This window comes from Zophobas morio, unplaced genomic scaffold (assembly GCF_036711695.1).
Source record: "Zophobas morio isolate AGI-343-1 ecotype UQ-CSIRO unplaced genomic scaffold, CSIRO_AGI_Zmor_V1 ptg000021l, whole genome shotgun sequence".
Classification (NCBI taxonomy): domain Eukaryota; kingdom Metazoa; phylum Arthropoda; class Insecta; order Coleoptera; family Tenebrionidae; genus Zophobas; species Zophobas morio.
Genome location: NW_026972126.1, coordinates 25,475,616 through 25,496,980, shown reverse-complemented (window position 1 = coordinate 25,496,980; position 21,365 = coordinate 25,475,616). Strand labels below are relative to the sequence as shown.

At 33.7% G+C, this 21,365-nt stretch overlaps 2 protein-coding genes across 3 annotated transcripts in view; both read right to left on the bottom strand.

The window, feature by feature from the left end:
* LOC135132064 (synaptotagmin-15-like) overlaps positions 1–21,365 on the bottom strand; it is a 205,920-nt gene that overhangs the window by 20,026 nt on the left and 164,529 nt on the right. The gene's annotated exons all lie outside the window — the stretch shown is intronic.
* Positions 16,638–19,173, bottom strand: LOC135132249 (aldehyde dehydrogenase family 3 member B2-like). Its single transcript, XM_064060273.1, has 2 exons — positions 18,569–19,173; positions 16,638–18,514 (listed from the first exon to the last, which is right to left on the bottom strand). Exons 1-2 carry the CDS (start codon positions 18,951–18,953, stop codon positions 17,421–17,423), a joined length of 1,479 nt encoding a protein of 492 aa, XP_063916343.1. The 5' UTR covers positions 18,954–19,173; the 3' UTR covers positions 16,638–17,420.

Genomic DNA, 21,365 nt, shown 5'->3' with positions numbered 1-21,365 from the left:
TTCGTCCTTTTCATCATTTTCGTCCTATCCGTCATTTTTGTCCTTTTCGTCCATATCGTCCTTTTTCGTCTTTTTGTCCTTTTCGTCCTTTTAATCCCTTTCGTCCTTTTAGTCCCTTTCGTCCTTTTAGTCCTTTTCGTCCTTTTCGTCCTTTTTGTCCTTTTTGTCCTTCTCCGCCATTTCGTCCTTTTCGTCCTTTTCGTTGTTTTTATCCTTTTTGTCCTTTTTGTCCTTTTTATCCTTTTTATCCTTTTTATACTTCTCGTCCTTTTCGTCCTTTTCGTCCTTTTCGTTCTTTTCGTCTTTTTCGTCCTTTTCGTCACTTTCGTCATTTTCGTCCTTTTCATCCGTTTCGTACTTTTCGTCCTTTTAGTCCTTTGCGTCCTTTTCGTCATTTTCGTCCCTTTCGTCATTTTCGTCCTTTGCATCCGTTTCGTACTTTTCGTCCTTTTCCTCCTTTTCGTCCTTTTCGTTTTTTATTTTTTTTAACCTATTTATCCTTTTGATCCTTTTTATTCTTTTTATCCTTTTTACCCTTTCTATCCTTTTTATCCTTTTTATCCTTTTATCATTTTCGTCTTTTTCGTCCTTTTCGTCCTTTTCCTCCTTCTCCGCCATTTTGTCCTTTTCGTCCTTTTCGTTGTTTTTATCCTTTTTGTCCCTTTTGTCCTTTTTATCCTTTTTATCCTATTTATTTGACAAAATCTGACTGAAAGACCCAACTTTTTCGTCCTTTTCGTTCTCTTCGTCCTTTTAGTTCTTTTCGTCCTTTTAGTCCTTTTCGTCCTTTTAGTCCTTTTCGTCCTTTTAGTCCTTTTCGTCCTTTTGTCCTCTTCGTCCTTTTGTCCTTTTCGTCCTTTCCGTCCTTTCCGTCCTTCTCCGCCATTTCGTCCTTTTCGTCCTTTTTGTCCTTCTCCGCCATTTCGTCCTTTTCATTTTTTCGTCCTTTTCGTTTTTTTCGTCTTTTTGCGTCATTTTCTTACTTTTCATCATTTTCGTCCTTTCCGTCCATTTCGTCCTTTTCGTTTTTTATTTTTTTTAACCTATTTATCCTTTTGATCCTTTTTATTCTTTTTATCCTTTTTATCCTTTTTATCCTTTTTATCCTTTTTATCCTTTTTATCCTTTTTATCCTTTTTATCCTTTTTATCCTTTTTATCCTTTTTATCCTTTTTATCCTTTTTATCCTTTTTATCCTTTTTATCCTTTTTATCCTTTTTATCCTTTTTATCCTTTTTATCCTTTTTATGATTTTTACCCTTTCTATCCTTTTTATACTTTTTATCCTTTTATCGTTTTCGTCTTTTTCGTCTTTTTCGTCCTTTCGTCCTTTTCGTCCTTTTCGTCCTTTCTGTTCTCTTCGTCCTTTTCGTCCTTCTCCGCCATTTTGTTCTTTTCGCCCTTCTCCGCCATTTTGTCCTCTTCGTCCTTTTTATCCTTTTTATCCTTTTTATCCTTTTTATCCTTTTTATCCTTTTTATCCTTTTTATCCTTTTTATCCTTTTTATCCTTTTTATCCTTTTTATCCTTTTTATCCTTTTTATCCTTTTTATCCTTTTTATCCTTTTTATCCTTTTTATCCTTTTTATCCTTTTTATCCTTTTTATCCTTTTTATCCTTTTTATCCTTTTTATCCTTTTTATCCTTTTTATCCTTTTTATCCTTTTTATCCTTTTTATCCTTTTTATCCTTTTTATCCTTTTTATCCTTTTTATCCTTTTTATCCTTTTTATCCTTTTTATCCTTTTTATCCTTTTTGTTTTTTTTGTTCCTTTGACAAGATCCGAATTGACATGACCAGACCTAATATGATCTTATTTGACATGAATTACTTTGACACGATTGGACTTGACTTGATTTGAACTGATCTGACTTCACATCACCAGCCTTCAGATTATCTGACTTGAGAAGATCTGACACGACAGGACAAGACCTAATACGAACTTAATTGACATGATTTAACTTGACCTGACCCGACTTGACATACGACTTAACACGACTTGACAAGACCTGGCTTAACAAGACTTGAGTCAACAAAATCTGATTTGACAGAACCTAATTTGACAAGTCCTGTTTGACTTGCCACGACGTAACTGATCTGATTTGACTCGAAACGACAAAAATCCAATTTTGTAGAATCAGACCTAATTTGATTTTATTTAACATGAATTATCTTGACATGATTGGACTTGACTTGAGTTGACCTGAGCTCACTTGACATCACCACACTTATGACCTGACTCGACAGGAGAAGACCTACTATGACCTTATTTGACATGATTTAACTTGACATTAATTGACTTCCCCTGACTCGACTTGACTTGATTCGATTTGACACGACTTGGCAAGACCTAACTTGACTGGACCAGACCTAACATGACCTTATTTGACAAGATTGGATTTAACTTGACCTGACCTGACCTGACTTAACATCACCAGACTTGAAATGACCTGACTCTACAGGACAAGACCTAATATGACCTTATTTGACATGACTTAATTTGACATGAATTGACTTGACTTGACCCGATTTAACATGATATGACTTGGGAAGACTTGACTTGAGATAACCTGCCTTGACAAGATTTGTTGACAAGATCTAATTAACACAAGTTAATTAGACAAGATCCAGTTGACTTGACAAGATCTGATTTAACAAGATCTGACTTACTTGACAAGACGTGACTGAATTGATGGGACTTGATTTGACAAGACCTGATTTGACAGGACCAGACGTAATATGACCTTGTTTGATATGAATTACCTTGGCATGATTGGATTTGACTTGATTTGACCTCACTTGACAAGGATTGACTGGACATGACATGACTTGAGATGACCTGCCTTGACAAGATTTGTTGACAAGATCTGATTGACACAACTTAATTAGACAAGATCTAACAGACTTCACACGACTAGACTTGAAATGACCCCACTGGACACGACTTGATTTGACAAGATCTGAGTTGACAAGTTCTAACTGACTCAACACGACCTAACTTCACTTGACAAAATCTGTCTTGATCTCTCTTGACATGATCCTATTTAATCAAGTCAAGGCGGATCGTATATATTTAACTGGTGTCAAGTAAGGTAATGTTAGATCTGACGTGACGTGACGTGACTTGATAAGACCTGAGTAGAAAAGATCTGACTTAGTACAACCTCATTTCATAAGATCTCAATGACTTGTCATGACTTCACTTGACCTGACTTGACATGACCGTACTTGGCACGACCTAACTTGACATGATCTGACTTGACTTGACCTCACTTGACATAAATTGATTTGATATGACTTGACTTGACATGACTATTTGACAAGACCTGATTTGACTAAATCTGACCCACTTGACACAATCTCACTAGCACAACCTGACTTGACAAGTTCACACCTAACTGGATCTAACTTGACATGACCTAACTTGACTTGACTTGACCTCACTTGATATAAACTGACTTGACATGATCCTATGTTATACGACATGAGTTAACACAGCCTAATTTGAGATAAACTGACTTAAGGCCTGAGCTGACAAGATCTGACTTAACACGACCTGAGTTAATAAGACCCGATTTGACAACAAGCCTGAGTTGATAAGATGGCTTAACACGATCTGATTTGACAAGAGCTGACTGACTTGGACACGACCTAAATTGATATAACCTGACTTGACAAAATCAGTTTTGTCAACCAAACTTGACATGATCTGAACTGACTTGACTTCACTTCACTTGATAGGAATTGACTTAACATGACCCAACTTTACTTGACCTGATTTGACATGACCTAATTTGACGTGATCCGGCTTTCCTTGACCTGATTTGACGATGCGACTTGAGATGACCTGACTTGACAAAGCCTGAGTTGACAGAATTTGTCTTAACACGACATGATTTGACAAGATCTGACTGACTTAACACGACTTGAATTGACACGATCTGATTTGACAAGATCTCACTTACTTGACAAGACGTGGCTGACTTGACACACCTGATTTGACACAACCTGACTTGACGATATCTGATTTAACATGATCTGACTTGACAAGATTTAACTGATTTGACACGACCAGATTTCAGCTCGACAAAAAAAAATCAAAAAATAACTTCAATCAATTGAGTTAGTGTCGGCATAATTTAACACGTATTTAATTCTAAAAACGAACGTAAGTTAGTAACAAAAAAGCCTCGAATGTTGTTATAGCGAGCTGTAAAATCGTAAATTACGTACTTTTTATTTATAGCGACAATGAAAACACGTCCATGGACAAATTATAAATTAATAGTATAACTTCTAAGTAAATCAAGGTGGAAGCACTTAAATAATGTTCTACAACCTTTCATCCTCCATCCAAACAATTAATAACAAGGCTTCCTACGTAATCTTTCCCGATTAACTAGAAACTACACGAACGGAACCAATTCTCTCTAAAACCAGAAAAAGACATAAGACATCCAACATCAATCAATGAAGAAATTGTGCCTCAAGCTGACGCTCTTCGAAAAACCTACGACACATCAAGGAAATGAAACTTCAGACACAATTAACCGAAGCAGCTCGCACTAAAATAACTCCATTATTCCTCCTATCAGAATAATTAAGATTGAAAATACTGTTAAAGGGCCGACTTTCTCCCGGGCAATTTAAGCCCGATTAGATCTGACTGCAATTTAAGTTTCCCTTTCTCGTCAGAACTTCATTGTTCAAATGATCTGTGCAACGATGGCCGATTTCTTGTAAAATTGCCGTCAGCGGTGATTTTATTTCCGAGTTCAGCGACTGTTAAACGTGTAGTTCCAACTTTTCTAGGTTATTATTATTATGTGTTCGCAGCACATAAATTATTCATTTTTTAAATTGCCATGAATTGTTGGAGCGTTGTCACACTTTTTAATTTCAGGAGAATATTAATTTGCGTTTGTTTAAGAATTCAGGCTGGCGATCATTCCACCGGTTGGCCTTCAGCGGTTTCTTGTAATATTTATAAATTAAAATATAGTTTTTCGGTAAAAAACGACCGGACGTTTTTTATCAAGATTGAATGTGGAAAACGATCTGAAACGGTGATAATGAACACGTGTTTCGCATTAGCTTTTTCGCGTTTTCGAAACGAGTGTGATATTCCGTGAACGCCGTTGTTTCTAGGCAAAAACGCCACGTCCTCGGTTATCCAGTTCCGACGTAATTAAAACCAAGCGAAGCTCCAAGAAAGTTCGCAAACATTGTTTGCATAATTCAAATTGTGGCTTATTTACTGTACACAAGTTTTCTTAATCTCGGAAATGGAGCGATGGTGTGAGAATTCGCGATAATTAAATGCGCCCGAGTGTATTTTTGTTGGCGTTTATTTGATAATTGTTATTTTAGTGTTACATAAAATGTGTTATGTATGAGTAAGCAAGTTAACCGCTGCGTGCTTTATTATACGCGCTATAAATTTTGATTTATGGGTTTTAAATATTTGCGGAATTCGCCACAAAGTGCATTCTTAAACGCGAATTATCTACCTGGAATTCGTTTGCGGTCCGAAAGTCTGGAAGGTGGATGTTTTCGGTTCAAATGCGTGAGCAAGGTTTACGTTTCGTAACAATATGAAGAGAAATTTCTCTTTTATAGGTGTAATATAAATGGTTTTCCTGGAAATTGAATACGGTTTGCTGCAAACAGAGAAAATTTATTGTCCTGGATTTTTATGGGCAATGCGGATATTTTTAAATGATTGAATCCAGTCGTGCTGCATGTTTCAGTCGATATTTCATTAAACTTATAGTCTGTAGAAACAGGGACAACATTTTCACCTATCTGTTGCCAAATTCTTAAGACACAAAAATTAGACCAGCATCTGCACTGCGAACTCTATCTCTGGAAATATTTCCAAAAGATTTAAAAATTGTACAAGAGACAAAGTAGAGAGCCAACAAAGCTTTGAAAACTTTTAAATCTAATATTTAGGTACAACACAATATTTAAGTAAAACTTAATCAAAATTTAAAGTTCGCTACACCGTTCCTGCCTTGACGAATAAATTTCATTATTTTTTAAAACTTTGGCCGAAGGGAAAGCAAGTTGAATGTCACTGTTTGCTTTATCGAACGAGGGAGTGCAAAAATGATGAAAAGCGTTATATTTTCCGCAAAAGTAAAGCGGGAAATTCGATACTTTTAGATGTCGTTAATATTTTAGTTCTGAATTAAACAGAACATGGCCAATGGTCACGAATTCGTAAAGATTTAGGTATTGTTAGATAAAAATCGAGATTTAAAATTGCATCGGTATCTGGTCGAGAGGTCAATTTAGTCAACAAGAAACTACTCGAGATACGGTTATAAAAACAATGGTGAGTTATCTTATCACAAAAATAAGTTCTTGTTAAATAAAAATTGAGAACTAGATTTTGACTTTAGATTACGAATTTATCAGAAATTATCTCCATGCAAGTATTTTTTCCGACTCGACTTGAACGTTTTTTTTTCACATTTTCAAGAACAATTTTTCACAACTTTTAGAGTTTTCAGTTTCACAAGTTGATTTTTATTTTCAACTTCTTGAGTAAAGTTTTGTTGATTTTTCAAAAATTTCATTGTTGGATTTTTTAGTTTTTCGTTTTTCGTTTCGCAGTGTTCCGAATTTGCAATTTAAAATTTCTCAGTTTTAATTTTGCAATTTTCCAAATCTTTGTAGGATTCAATGATATGAGGATTCTGTTGGTTTAAGGATTTGAGGATTTGAGGATTTAGGGATTTGAGGATTTGAGGACTTGGAGATTTTGGTTTTAGGATTTGAAGATTCTGGTGTTTTGAGGACTTGGGGATTTTGAGAATTTGAAGTTTTTCGTGTTTTTATTTGTGGATTTTGGTGTTTTGAAGACTTTCGGAATTTGATGTTCTGATAATTTTGAGGATCTGAGGATTTTTGTGTTTGGGGATCAGCGGATCTTGAGGATCTAAAAGTTTTGGGATCTTCGGTTTTTCAGCTTCTGAATTTTTTCAATTTTTTGATTTTCCAGTTTTGGATTTTTTGTTTCCGACATTTCAATATGTTATTTTTCGTGTTTTTAATTTAACATTTTTCATTTTTTTTTCTAGTTTTCTCTCGATTTAATCGTTTCAATGGTCTAATGATTTCTGATTTTTCAATTTTTAAGTTTGGAATTTTATTTTGCAAATTTTCCATTTTACTAGTCTTCGCTTTGCAATTTTTCGAGTTAGCGTTTTTTAATTTTCAGTTATTCGAATTTTTAATTTTAAATGTTTGAGTTTTCAACTTTAGAATTTTTGAACTCTTCATTTTTACAGTTTCATGATTTTCAATTTCTCGATTTGAAATTTTCTGATTTTTCAACTTTAGAATTTTTAAAATTTTTAAAAACTTTTGAGTTTTCAATTTTAAACTTTTGGATTTTCAAAATTTCAAACTTAAAATTTCTCAGTTTGTACATACTTTATTCTTTCGATTTTCCAAAATTTTCAATCAAAATCATTCGAGTTTTCAATTTTTTGGTGTTTCGAGGATTTGGAAATTTTGAGGATTTAAGAATTTGAGGATTTTGAGGATTTAACGATTTGAAGATTTTGATGTTTTGAGGATTTGGTGATTTTGGTGTTTTGAGGATTTGAGGATTTTAGTATTTTGGGCATTTGAAGATTTTGAGGATTTGAGGATTTTAATGTTTTGAAGTTTTGAGAATTTGAGGATTTTGATGTTTTGAGGATCTCAGGATTTTCGTGTTTTAAGGATTTAAGAATTTTGTCGTTTTGAGGACTTGCGGATTTTGGAGTATCGAAGATTTGAGGATTTTGACGTTTTGAGGATTTGGGGATTTTGGTGTTTTGGGGATATGAGCAGTTTGATATTTTCAGAATTTAAGAATTTTTATGTTTTCAGAATTTGAAAATTTTGATGTTTTGAGGATGTGAGAAATTTGGTGATTTGAGGACTTTGAGGATTTTGTTGTTTTGACGATTTGAGTATTTTGGTATTTTGAGCATCAGAGGATGATGAGGATCTAAAAATTTTGATTGAGATTTTGGTTTTTTCAACTCCTGAATTTTTCAATTTTTTGATTTTCTAGTTTTTGAATTTTTTGTTCCCGATTTTTCATTCAGTTATTTTTCGTGTTTTTAATTTAAAATTTTTCGATTGATTACTATTGGAGTTTTATTCAGTTTAATATTTTCTGATTTTTTAATTTTTAAGGTTGGAATTGTTCAGCTTCTTGATTTTTCTGAATTTCATAATTCCTTTTCGGAATTTTATTTTGCAAATTTTCCATTTTACTAGTCTTCGTTTAGCAATTTTTCGAGTTTACCGTTTTTTAATTTTCAATTATTATTCGAATTTTTAATTTTAAATTTTTGAATTTTCAACTTTTGAATTTTCGAACTCTTCGTTTCTCCAGTTTCATGATTTTCAATTGCTCGGTTTGAAATTTTCTGAATTTTCAACTTTAGAATTTTTAAAAATTTGTTAAAATTTTTGAGTTTTCAATTTTAAACTTTTGGATTTTCAAAATTATTTGCTCGGTTTGAACTCGGTTTGAAATTTTTCTGACTTTTCAACTTTCGAAGTTTTGAAAAAAAACTAAATTTTTGAGTTTTCAGTTTTGAACGTTTGGATTTTCAATATTAATCCAGTTTTCAATTTTTAGGTGTTTTGAGGATTTGGAAATTTTGAGATTTCAAGGATTTGAGAATTTTGAAAATTTGAGGATTTTGGTGTTTTGAGGAATTGAGGAGTTCGTTGTTTTAAGTAATTGAGGATTTAGGTGTTCTGACGATTTGAGGATTTTGGTGGTTTGAAGTTTTTAGGAATTTGGTGTTTTGAGAATTTGAGAATTTTCAGGATCTGAGAATTTGAGGATTTTGTTATTTCGAGGATTTGAGAATTTTATTGTTTTGAGGATTTGGAGATTTTGAAAATTCAAGGATTTGGGAATTTTAATGTGTACAAGATTTGAGGAATTTGGTGATTTGGAGATTTTGGTTTGAGGATTAGAAGATTTGAGGATTCTGGTGTTTTGAGGATTTGAAAAATTTGGTGTTTTGAGGATTTCAGCAATTTGATGTTTTGACGATGTGAGGATTTTGAGGATCTAAAAGTTTTGAGATTTTCAGTTTTTGGAAGTTTTGTTCCCGATTTTTTAATCTGTTGTTTTTCGTGTTTTTAATTTAAAATTTTGAGTTTTCAATTTTCGAATTTTAAAAAGTTTTGATTATTCAGTTTTAAACTTATGGATTTTCAAAATTTCAAATTTTAAATTTCCCAGTTTGTACATATTTTATTATTTTGATTTTCCAATTTTTGATTCAAAATTATTCGAATTTTCAATTTTTGGTGTTTTGCGGATTTGGAAATTTTGAGGATTCAATGATTTGAGGAGTTTGGTGTTTTCAGGAACTGAGGATTTAAAGCATTTGATGTTTTAAGGATTTTGAGGATTTGAAGATTTTGTAGTTTTGAGGATTTGAAGATTTTAGTGTTTTGAGGACCAGAGGATTTGGAGGATCTAAAAGTTTTGAGATTTTCGTTTTTCAACTTCTGAATTTGTTATTTTGATTTTCCAGCTTTTGAATTTTTTGTTTCCGATTTTTATTCAATTTAAAATTTTTTGATTTTTCATATTTTAAGTTTGCAATTTTTCCGTTTCTTCCGTTTCTTCATTTTTTTGATTTTTCAATTTTTAAGTTTACAGTTTTTTAGTTTCTCCATTTTTCTGATTTTCCTTTTTCAAATTTTCCATTTTACTAGTCTTCGTTTTGGAATTATTCGGGTTTTCCGCTTTTTGATTATCAATTATTCGAGTTTATGACCTTAAATTTTTAATTTTTCAACTTTAGAATTTTTGAATTCTTTTATTTTTCAGTTTCTCGATTTGCAATTTTTCGATTTCTCAACTTTGAAGTTTCAAAATTTTCGAGTTTTCACTTTAATCTTTTGGATTTTCAACTTTTCGCATTCACTTTCTTGATTTGTCAATCATTACACTGTTCGATTTTGAGTTTTTCGTTTTTCATTTCGCATCTTTGGTTTACAAGTATTCGAGTTTTTAATTATTTGTATTTTGGGGATTTGGAGATTTTGGGGATTTGAGGATTTGAGGACTTGCGGATTTTAAGGATCTAAAATTTTTAAGATTTTCGATTTTTCAACTTGTGCAATTTTCAGCTTTTCCACTTTCAGTTTTTACACTTTTTATCATTTGGATTTTTCAATCTATTGTTATTTTTCGTGTTTTTAATTTAAAATTTTTGAATTTTTCAATTTCTGATTTTCAATTTTTTTTATTTACAATTATCCGAGTTCTCAATTTTAAATTTTTCAATATTCAATTTTTCAATTTTTAAATATTCTAATTTTCATTTTTCCAGTTTTCAGTTTTTCGATTTGCAATTTTCCCATTTTCTAATTTTTCGATTTTTAATTTTTTCGGTTTTTCAGTTAGTCCTTTGGTGGTTTTTAAATATCCGATTTTCATTTTGAAATTCTTAGTTTTCAATTTGAAAATCTTCAATTTTTCGGTTTTTCAACTTATGAATTTTTAAATACCCTTTGAAATTTTCGAAGTTCCTCGATTCTTATGTGCTCATTTTCGTGATTCTTAATTTTTTCTAATCTCGATTTTTAATTTTTCCACGAAAAGGGCAAATGTATTCAGATTGATATTTTTCCATGTTGTTCGAAAAATTGAAAAACTAAAAAATCGAAAAACCGAAAGAATAAATAAAAAAAATTAAAACTGAAAAAGGAAAAAAAGGAAAAAATACGAAGCTATCAAGACTTTTTCATTTAAATCCACCTAAGTCCACCCCTTATCGTCCAACCAATATCAACATTCCCGCATAAAAACCTTCATAATCCCCAACCCCATGTAAAACTTCCACAACATAAAACAACCGACCCGAAACTATCTCACCACCCCCAAACAAAACTTCCCCCAAACCCGATCCCGACTCCCTGCATCACACCCATACCTCCCAACCTCCGCCGCACAATACCATCCCCTATTCACGCCTCCCATTACGTCACGCAACGCGCCCATATTCCGAAAATCCCCGCGCCACAAATTACGCTGTCCTCCCGGATTTGTTCCACTTTGTCTCGGTGATATACAGCCCTTTTGTGCCTGTCTTGCCCTTTCAGCGACGTCGCACCAACCGTAAAGCTACCAACACTTTATTAAACACTCCAAGAATCGCCCGCTTACATTCCGTTTCTATCGGAAGCGCTCATAACGCATTACGTCAAGTTCGATTTTTCCCTGAGAATGCGCCTCAAAAATTCATGAAATTCCGACACCCGTCACGCCTTGTCAGGTGGAGGTAGCGAGTTTTAAATTACGAGGGGATTTGGGATATGGGGTGTCGGTTCGATGTTTGACGCGTGCCATTAATGCGCATGGGTGTATTACTGGTTGCATAGATACGGCAGAGTTCATTTGATTTAATTATAGGGTAGGTGTTGCGAATTTTTAATTTTTTATTAGTTGATTAGTTAATAAGATAGTGTGAGATAGGGTGAAGTTTTGTCAACACTCTGTAGTATTATAGTGAATTAGTGATGATCGTGATATTCCAGTCACCAACCTTGACGCAGTTAAATTTGTCTTGCGCACTGCGAAAGGTAGGTAAATTTAAATTAAGCTGTTATATAACTATGGGTTATCATCAAACTATGAACACAAAATTAATACAATATGAACATCTTCTTAGTATTTTTTTTTTTATTAACAGTAGTCAAATCATTAAATACATATTATCTTTGAAACTAAAATGCATTTTATCACAAATTATTTACCACCATTTAAATATATACGATTTAGACATCAAGAAATAAATTTAAAATCGCCAAAATTAAATGTAGCAAACTTAAAACAGCCTTAAATGCGTCTTGTATGTACATGCTTATCAATATGTAGGCATTTTAACGCACAGCAATAATCGTTCTTGATGAGTAATGACTGATGACTATTCTACTGTAACACAGTAAATCCTCGAAATCGATAATTTAAAACATTGGAAAATTCAAATATGAAAAAACAAAAATTGGAAAATCTAAAATTTAAAAATCGAGAAATTGAACAGTCGGTTAATTCAAAAACCGAAACATCGAAAATTGGAAAATCGAAAAAAAAATTGGACAATCGAAAATTTAAAAATTCCGAAAATTGAAAAATTGAAATATAGAAAAACTGAAAACTCAAAAAATCGAAAAAAATTAATAATTTAAAAATTGAAAAGTTAAAATTGAGAAATCGAAAAACTGAAAAATCACAAAATTGAACGATATCCAAAAATTAGGAAATTAAAAAATTGAGAAACAGAAAAGTCAAAAAAGCAGAGTCGAAAAATCGCAAACTTAAAAAATTGGTCTAAAGAGTTTAGACAGTACTTCCCTCGCTGTCGGAAACTTGACGACTGCATGCCTATTGTGTTTTTTTTTTCTCATTACATTTTTGTAGTGGGAATTTAAAAAAAAAATGTGATGACGTCATCAACATTTTTGCAAGGACACGTATATCAGTTGGGATAGATGTAGTGTAATACTAAGAATAAAATTATTGTATTCCCAAATTTTTGGGAAAATGAATTGGGTCGTTTTGAATATTGATTTCTTATAATCAATAAAATAACGAAACAATTTACTCACGTATGCGGCGCCGGTGTGTAATATCTAGAGAGCGGATTTCTGTCGGGCTAGGCAAGGCCAAACTCGGTACGGCTCGTACGGGATGCGAATTCATTGCGGTTGTGGACTGCACTTCGTTTATTTGAGATTAGAATAACGCTGTTTCGTTGCACTCTGCTGTTAATTCCCGCTCTCATTTACTTAGCCGTTTGATTAATAAATCGTTAATTATATTTATGGAATTAGTACCGATTAAATTCAGTGATTATCTATCACCCGGCGATCCAGCACGTCGTAGCCCGACAGAAATCCGCTGTCTAGTAATATGAGGGGCAACTGAAAGTCGTTTATGTATAAACATTCTTAATTTAAGATGACAAGCGTAACAGCATACGTGAGAGTCAAACAGAGAAACTGTAAACAAAACGACCATCGGTTTTATTGCTTCGACTTCCGCTTATTATATAAAACATTGGGTTTTATTTTAATTCTTGACGGTGAAATTCACATTTGGTTGATTATAAACATGTCTATTTCACATTCGCGGAACCAAGTGAACGCATAAAACAAATGCAGGTCTGTAATGTTAAAATCGATGTAAATAAGCGTGCTACCCTTATGTTTCAACCGAGTTTTTCCTTTAACAAATTTTGTGTCTACCAAATTGGGTTGGTTGGGGTGTAATACTAATAATAAGTGTTGCCTTTAATTTAATCAATAAAATAAATTGACTTCATTAATTTTTTTGAACCACCTCTTAAGAAAATCTAAAAAATATGAATGGAATGATAAATCACAAGTACAAACTCATCATATTTTTTGCATTTTAGATAGGATTTATTCAGCAAAATTTAAGGGTGACGTCATCAATTTTTTTAGGAGGGATGAACAAATACATTTTGAACAAAAGTTTACCATGCTTATAATAACTTTAAAATATTCCCAAGATTTCAAAGCATTCGGTTTTGTAATTCCTGATTAAATCGATAAAATAAATTCACGCATTCATTAATTTTTTTGAGTCACCCTGCATACGCAAATCCAAAAATATGAATGGAATGATAAATCACAAGTACAGACTCATCATATTTTGTACATTTTAGATACGATTTATTCGGCAAACTTTTGAGCTGACGTCATCAGTTTTTTGTAGAAGATAACCAAATATATTTTGACTAAAAATTTATTATGCTCTTTACTTTTTTGAGTCACTCTGTATATGCAAATCCAAAAAATATGAATGGAGTGATAAATGACAAGTACAGGCTCATCATATCTTGTACATTTTAGATATGATTTATTCGGCAAACTTTCGAGCTGACGTCATCAAGTTTTTGGAGGGGATAAGCAAATATATTTTGACTAAACATTTATTATGCTCTTTATGACCTTAAAACATCTGCAAGATTTCAGAGCATTCGGTTTTGTAGTTCCTGATTAAATCAATAAAATATATTTACGCATTCATTAATTCTTTTGAGTCACCCTGTATATGCAAATCCAAAAAATATGAATGGAGTGATAGATCACAAGTACAGACTCATCATATTTTGTACATTTTAGATATGATTTATTCCACAAACTTTGGAGCTGACGTCATCAAGTTTTTGGAGGGGATAAGCAAATATTTTTTGACTAAAGATTTATGATGCTCTTTATAGCCTTAAAACATCTGCAACATTTCAAAGCATTCTGGTTAGCAGATTAAAAATTAAATTTCAAAATGTTGTTTTATAATTTTGATTTTTTTTCCAAAAATCTGGACGTTTCGGGAGAAAAGTCGATTCAGAGTTGTAAACAACATGTGTAGGACTATGTTATTTTATACAATTGAAAACCCATTTACTATGTACAATTTTGAAGTGACGTCATCGCATTAGTGGTGGGGATGATTAGACAAATTTTGGTTAGCGTTTTACCATCTACATGATATTCTTAATATAAGTACAAAATTTCACAACAATCGGTCGAGTACTTTCGGAGATTATCTGTCTAATAAAAATCCGGGACAACAGACGGACAGACGGACGGACAGACGGACGGACAGACGGACAGACGGACGGACAGACGGACAGACGGACAGACGGACAGACAGACGGAAATGGGAGACCTATTTCTTCGTCTTCTAGGGGTCATGAAAGATCGAGAAAATGTAAAAGTAGAGAGTCGGCCGACGGACTCGATTACAATACTTCCTTTGCTTACGCTCGGGAAGTAAAAAATAGAAGTCGAAAAATCTAAGAATCGAAGTATTGAAAAATATCAAAACTGAAAGAAATATCCAAAAATTGAGAAATTTGAAAACCAATGAAGCGAAGTCGAAAAATCGACGAATTGAAGCACTGAAAAATCGAAACTTTGAGAAGTGAGAAAATCAAAAATAGATTAATTGAGAAATCAGAAAACTGAAAATTTAACGCAAAAATTTGAAAAATTGAAAAATTTAAATTCTGAAGAACTGGAAAGTCAAAAATCGAGAAATCGAAAAATCTAAAATTTAAAACATTGAATAATTAAAATATCGCAAAATTGAAGAATCGAGAAATCCAATTCAATTTGAAAAATTGAAAAATCGGGACATTGAAAAATTGGAAAATCCAGAAATTGAAAAGCTCAAAAGAAAAAAATCGAAAAACCGAGAAATCCAAAAATCTAAACATCGAAAAATTCAAAAACTGAGACTTCGAGAAATCGAAAAATCGGAGGATCGAGAAATTGAGGAGTCGGAAGCCGAAAAGGAAAGTTAAAAATTGAAAAATTGAGAAATTGAAGAATCAAAACCACGAAATATCTGAATTCGATAAACTGAGAAATTAAAAAATTGAATCATCGAAATTTTAAAAAAGAAAAACTGGAAAATCGAAAATTAAAATAATCGAAAAATTGAAAAATTGAAATATAGAAGAATTGAAAACTCGAGATATCGAAAAACCTAGAATTTTAAAAAATGAAAAATTAAAACATCGAAAAGTTGAAAAATTGAGAAATCGAAGCATTAAACAGTCGCAGAATTGAAAAATCCAAAGTTTACAATAAATTGAAAATCCAAAAAGTAAAAAATCGAGAAATCAAAAAAAATCCATCAATTCAAAAATCGAAAAGTCTAAAAATTGAAATATTGAAAAATCTCATAACCGAAAGAAATGTTCAAAAAATTGAGAAATTAAAAAATTGAGAAATCGAAATATTTAAAAACCGTAAAATTGAAGGGGATAAAAATTGAGAAATCGTATCATTGAAACATCGAAAGATTGAGAGATCGAAAAATAAAAAAATCGAGAAATAGAAAATTTGAAGAATGGAAGAATCGGAGAAACCCAAAATTGAAATATTGAAAAATTGAGAGATTTAAAGTTGAAAAATCGAGAAATCGACAAGCCAAAAAATCCCAATAGCGTATTTATAAATCAGGACTATGCTACTTTTTAAAATTTAAATAACATTATAAATTGGAAAATGTTGATTTTTTTTCCAAAAATCTTGATGTCTAAGGTGAAAACTCGACACGGATGCATAAACCGTAAACGGAGGATATACTATTGTAAAATTTTGACCTTATTCTAGATTTTATTACAGCAGAACGGCGTGTCCTTTTTAAATTTTAGAAGTTGCGGAAACTAGTTCAAGAAACAATTAGTTATCTCGTATTTTTGAAACAAAATCTACCAAAACGTCGGAAGACAGCAATTGATTTTCATAGAAACAAACAGTCTTCAAAGCAACCTTTAACAACTCGATATTACAAACATGCCTCTTAAGTTCTTCATGCGTTTTTTTCTGTCTTGTAATTATTTGTAATGTCAACGCCGAAAATTTATGTCATTCTGTTATTTACTTTGAATATATATTTTCATTTTGTGTTAATATTTTTGTAACACCACGAATCTAAATTTTACTTAAAATCTTGTTTTAATCTTGTAAAACTAAACAATTATACCAGTTTAAAAACCCTTGGTAAGTTTCTGTCAGTCTTCAGATATTGTCAAATAAAAATAGGCGTCAAATTCATTTAAATACAATTCTTTCGTATCACGTTACAACGCGTTGCTTCATATTTTTTATGTCAAGTATATTTTCATATTTTGTACATATATGTTTATACACATTACTGTTTACGGAACAATGTTAATTATGGATTTATGGATAACTCCTCGTATAAGAGCAGAGTGAAGGGTGTTTGCCTTTGCTAATGTTTGATGGCGCCATCTGATGTAGAGTAAAATAAATCTAATACGTTGGCTCACTGTAGTGAAAATGCGCGTTGACGAAAAATTTTGTCCCACGCCCCTGGATTCCTTGTCCTAAAGCTCACTATTTAGGCGAAGTAAAATTTGTATTAGGTTGTCCAACTATAATATACTTAAACAATGGTTGTACTAAGTGTTTTATTTTAAATCAAGTTTGATTTAAGTAAGCATTAAAACGACACTCTGTATATATTATATTTATGAGTGAGCGATGCATGCTGCATTAAATTCATACTCCATCGAAAGCATACATCATCACCTATCGATTCTTATTAGTATTCCACTTTCCATTTTGACACATTTTGCTCTAAAAGGAATGCTTTGTTCGCCGTCGCTGTAATAATTTATTGCCGCTCTAAAACTGCGTAATAACATTGAAGATTCTACCCTTTTAATATCGTAGTTTTATTTGACTTGAAAGTGAACGCGAATGGAATATTAATCAACTAAATGCACTGGTAAACATTTATCTTAACATATATTATTTTGTGAGTCAATCGATACAATTTAAATACTTCATTAACCCTTCACCATTATAACCCGTCTTAAATCCCATGGGCGAAATAAAACAGCAGCAACCCCACCACGCACCCTAGTAGGAAAATCCCCACGTAGATTAACCATCCCAACGGGATTCCCTTCCTATACCTGTAGAAAAACTCGACGGCATCCATCTTATAGGGCACGAAGGGTCTGTACCTCAACTCGTGCATCCTCTCCACAATCGGACACGTGGTCTTCACCAAGACCGCCTTCTTGTGGACGAAAGTATCAAAGCTATCCTTATCCTTGTACCGACCCATCCCACTATAGCCCACCCCTCCGAAGGGCAAACTCTGCGTAGTCAGTTGCATCAAGTTATCGTTGATGACCACGCTCCCACTGGACGTATTTTCCAGAAAGTAGTCCCTGATGGACTTCTTCGTGGCGTAGATGTACATAGTTAGGGGTTTCTCCCTCTTGTTGATGAAATCGACGGCTTCTTTGTAGCCCTCGATGGGTACGATGGGCAAAATCGGTCCGAAGACTTCCTCTTTCATGATTTGGTGCTCAGGAGAGACGTTGGTGGCCACGGTGAGCTCGATGTAGTTGTCTAAAGGGTCGACGCGACCTCCGATAGCAATCTCGAGCCCTGAGAGGAGGTTCTGGAGCCTCTTGAAGTTGAAATCGTTGACGATGGGACAACAGTGGGGGTCTTGTTTATGGAAGCGGTCTAAAGCGACCTTGCAGTGTTTGATTAGTTTCTCCTGGGTGGATTTAGTACACAGGACGTAATCCGGAGAAAGACAGATTTGGCCCGAGTTCCAGGCTTTCCCCCACATGAGTCGATGGGCGGTTAAAACAAGATCGGCACTCTCGTCGATATAAACCGGGTTTTTGCCCCCCAGTTGCAACGTCACGGGAGTTAGGTGTTTGTTAGCTGCTTGGTGGACAATCCGGCCCACGGTGGTCGGACCCGTGTAATACAAATAGTCGAACCGTTCCTTCAGGAGCTCAGTGGTTGCGTCAATATCGGCTACAAACACCGGGAAACAATCCGGGTCCAAGTACCTCGGCAAAACCCTCTCTAGTAGTTGACCAAAACTGTGTGAGTGGTGCGAGGGTTTGATCACGACGCAGTTACCACCAGCAATCGCCCCTGGAACCATTCCAACCACCGTCAAACCCCTTTCTTACCAAAACCAATACCCACCTGCCACTGGTGCCAGTGTAAGGAGCGCCATGTTCCACGTCCCCACCACCAGCACCACCCCCAGCGGGTCCTTGTACACGTACACCCCATCCAAAGCGTCCACCCACCTCTTGGGTTTGCTTTCCGGCTTAGCCCACTTGGTCAAGTTGTCCAAGAGGTGCTCGATGTGGCCCACGGCGACGTAGATCTGCAAGCGGACTTCCTCTCGGTGTTGGCGCAGGTCTTCGTAGTTGGTCTGGATGATGGCTTCCTGGTTCTCGGTGATGAACTTGAGGTAGTTCTTCAAGTTGGTTTTGCGTTGCTTCAAGCCTTTGGTGAGGCCTTTTTTGAAGCAATCGCGGGCTTTGGTGACCACTTCGGAGGCGTTTTTGGGTTGCTGCGACATGGCTGGACCGTGCGAGACTGAATTTTGTTGCTTTTTTGGGTAAGGGGACTTGTATGTAGCCACGAAGGTGATTCTAAATTTGTTTATGTTTAATGGGTTTTGGGCTGTTTATAGATGTGTGGACGTCACGTTTGGGTGATAATGGGTAAGTGATTGGAATGTAATTACTGGTGGGTGTTTAGAGCGATATGAACAACAGAGATTTGGTGTCTTGATATGGCTAAACTGTTTTTAGATTTGGAAGTTTTTTGGATTTTTTAGTTTCTCGATTATTCTCCAAGAATTCTTGACCAGGACCTTCTTCTTGTAGGTAAAATGATCAAAGCTGTCGCAATTGGTGAACCCAAAACCCCTTCGCAATATTCATGGGTTCGAAAATTTCCTCCTGCGTGATGGGGTCGTATTATGGTCAGGCGCGGATCCAGGGGGGGGGCAATGGGTGCAATTGCCCCCCCCTGACATACGAGCGAGGTACTTTATTTTGACCAATTTCAAAATTTTGAAATCATATTTCATTTTGTAAATACAGTACAACCTCTATAATCCGAACTCACGATTGTCTCAACATCCAGTAATCCGAACAGAGGCTATTTGAAGTCCATGCCTCTTTAATCCGAACAAAAACTCTGCAATCCGAACTGAACTTGAAAACATGCATCTACTTCCAAAAATGACGCAAGATCTTTCTGTATATGTTGTATGGAATATTTTGAATTTTTTAAAAATTGCGATATTTCAAAGCACTAAATCAATTAACTAATTCTGGAGAAACGGATGAAGTTATCGGAGACCCGAAATCTACAAGAGAAAGTGTTTGGTTAAATTTCGAAAATCATCGAAAATGGGTCGAAATTTGCATGAGAAAAATTTCATTTTTGAAAAATTTTCCTAAAAATTCTGAAAAAATTCAGGGATATATATCCCGACGTGCTGATTCCAAAAATATACCATGTTTATGGTAACGGAGCAATATTTTCGGAAAATTCGCTGTGAAATTCGAATTTTTCGAAATTTTTAAAAATTGCGGTATTTCAACTGGACGATTCTGGAAAAATGGTTTAAGTTATCGAAGAAATGAAGCCAGAAGTGACTTCTGAGGTCCAAAATCTACAAGAAAATATATTTAGTTAAATTTCGAAAATCGTCGAGAATGGGTCGAAATTTGCGTAATGGAGGTAATACAAATACATAATGGAAAATTTCATTTTTGAAAAATTCATCTAAAAATTCTGAAAAATTTCAGGCTATAGATCCCGGGGTGTTTATTTCAAAAAGATAGCGTGTTTATGGTCACGGAGTAATATTTTTTTAGAATGTATCTATTATCCATTGTTGGTTAAGAATTCTTTAATTTTTGTTTAATAAAATTTAGGTTTATTTCTTGAAGTTTGTTTTCAGTTGTGTATGAAGTTGTTATTCAATTCCCTTTCAGATTTTTGCGAAAATTGCTGATCCGAACAAATCGTTAATCCGAACACACCTTTTTCCCAATTAGGAATTAGGATTATCGAGGTTCTACTGTACACTATACGTGTAAAAAGAACCAAATGTCACCCATGTTATGTGAAAATGAGTATACTAGGTAAAATTTTATAAATTTTTTTGTTTAGAACGAATTTCTGGTAGATAGATAAAATCACACAAAAATTGCCCCCCCCTGAACGAAATCCTGTATCCGCGCCTGATTATGGTTCACTGGTTCCGTATCACCGACCAGGAAGGTTGGATATAAAATTCCATAGGCTGGAGGTATATGCAACCATATCTACACCAAGTGAAAACAACTCCGGATTGGTTAACAGCGACACCGGCGCAAAAACCATTCACTACACGGCACGTTGACCCCAAATTCAAACTAGTGCAAGATCGAATTTTATTACTTTCATCGTGTTAATTTATTTTCTGAGAATTTTTTTTTGAGCGCGTTTTTTGAATTCTTAAATGTTCGAGTTTTTTCAATTTTTTGATGTTTCAGTTTTTCAAGTTTTTATTTTTCAATTTTCAAATTTTTTATTTTTTTATTTCTCGTTCCTACAATTTTACGGTTTTGTAAATTTTTCGATATTTAATTAATTTTGCGATGTTTCAGTTTTTTGTTTTTGCAATTTTTCTAATTTTCATTTTTCAGTCTTGCAACAATTGAATTTTTCAAAATTTTTCGATGTTTCAATTTTTGGTTGTTCGTGATTTTTAATTTCAAATTTGGGATTTTTCGATGTTTTAATTTTATAATTTTATAGTTTTGCGATTTTTTGAATTTTATATTTCGTTGTTTTAATTTTCCGCTTTCTCAATTTTTCGATTTTTCAATGTTGCGATTTTCCATTTTTCTAGGGGTCTAAATTTTTGGATTTTTTGGCTTTCGAGTTTTGAAATTTTTCGATTTTTTTATTTGGTTTCATCAATTTTTAG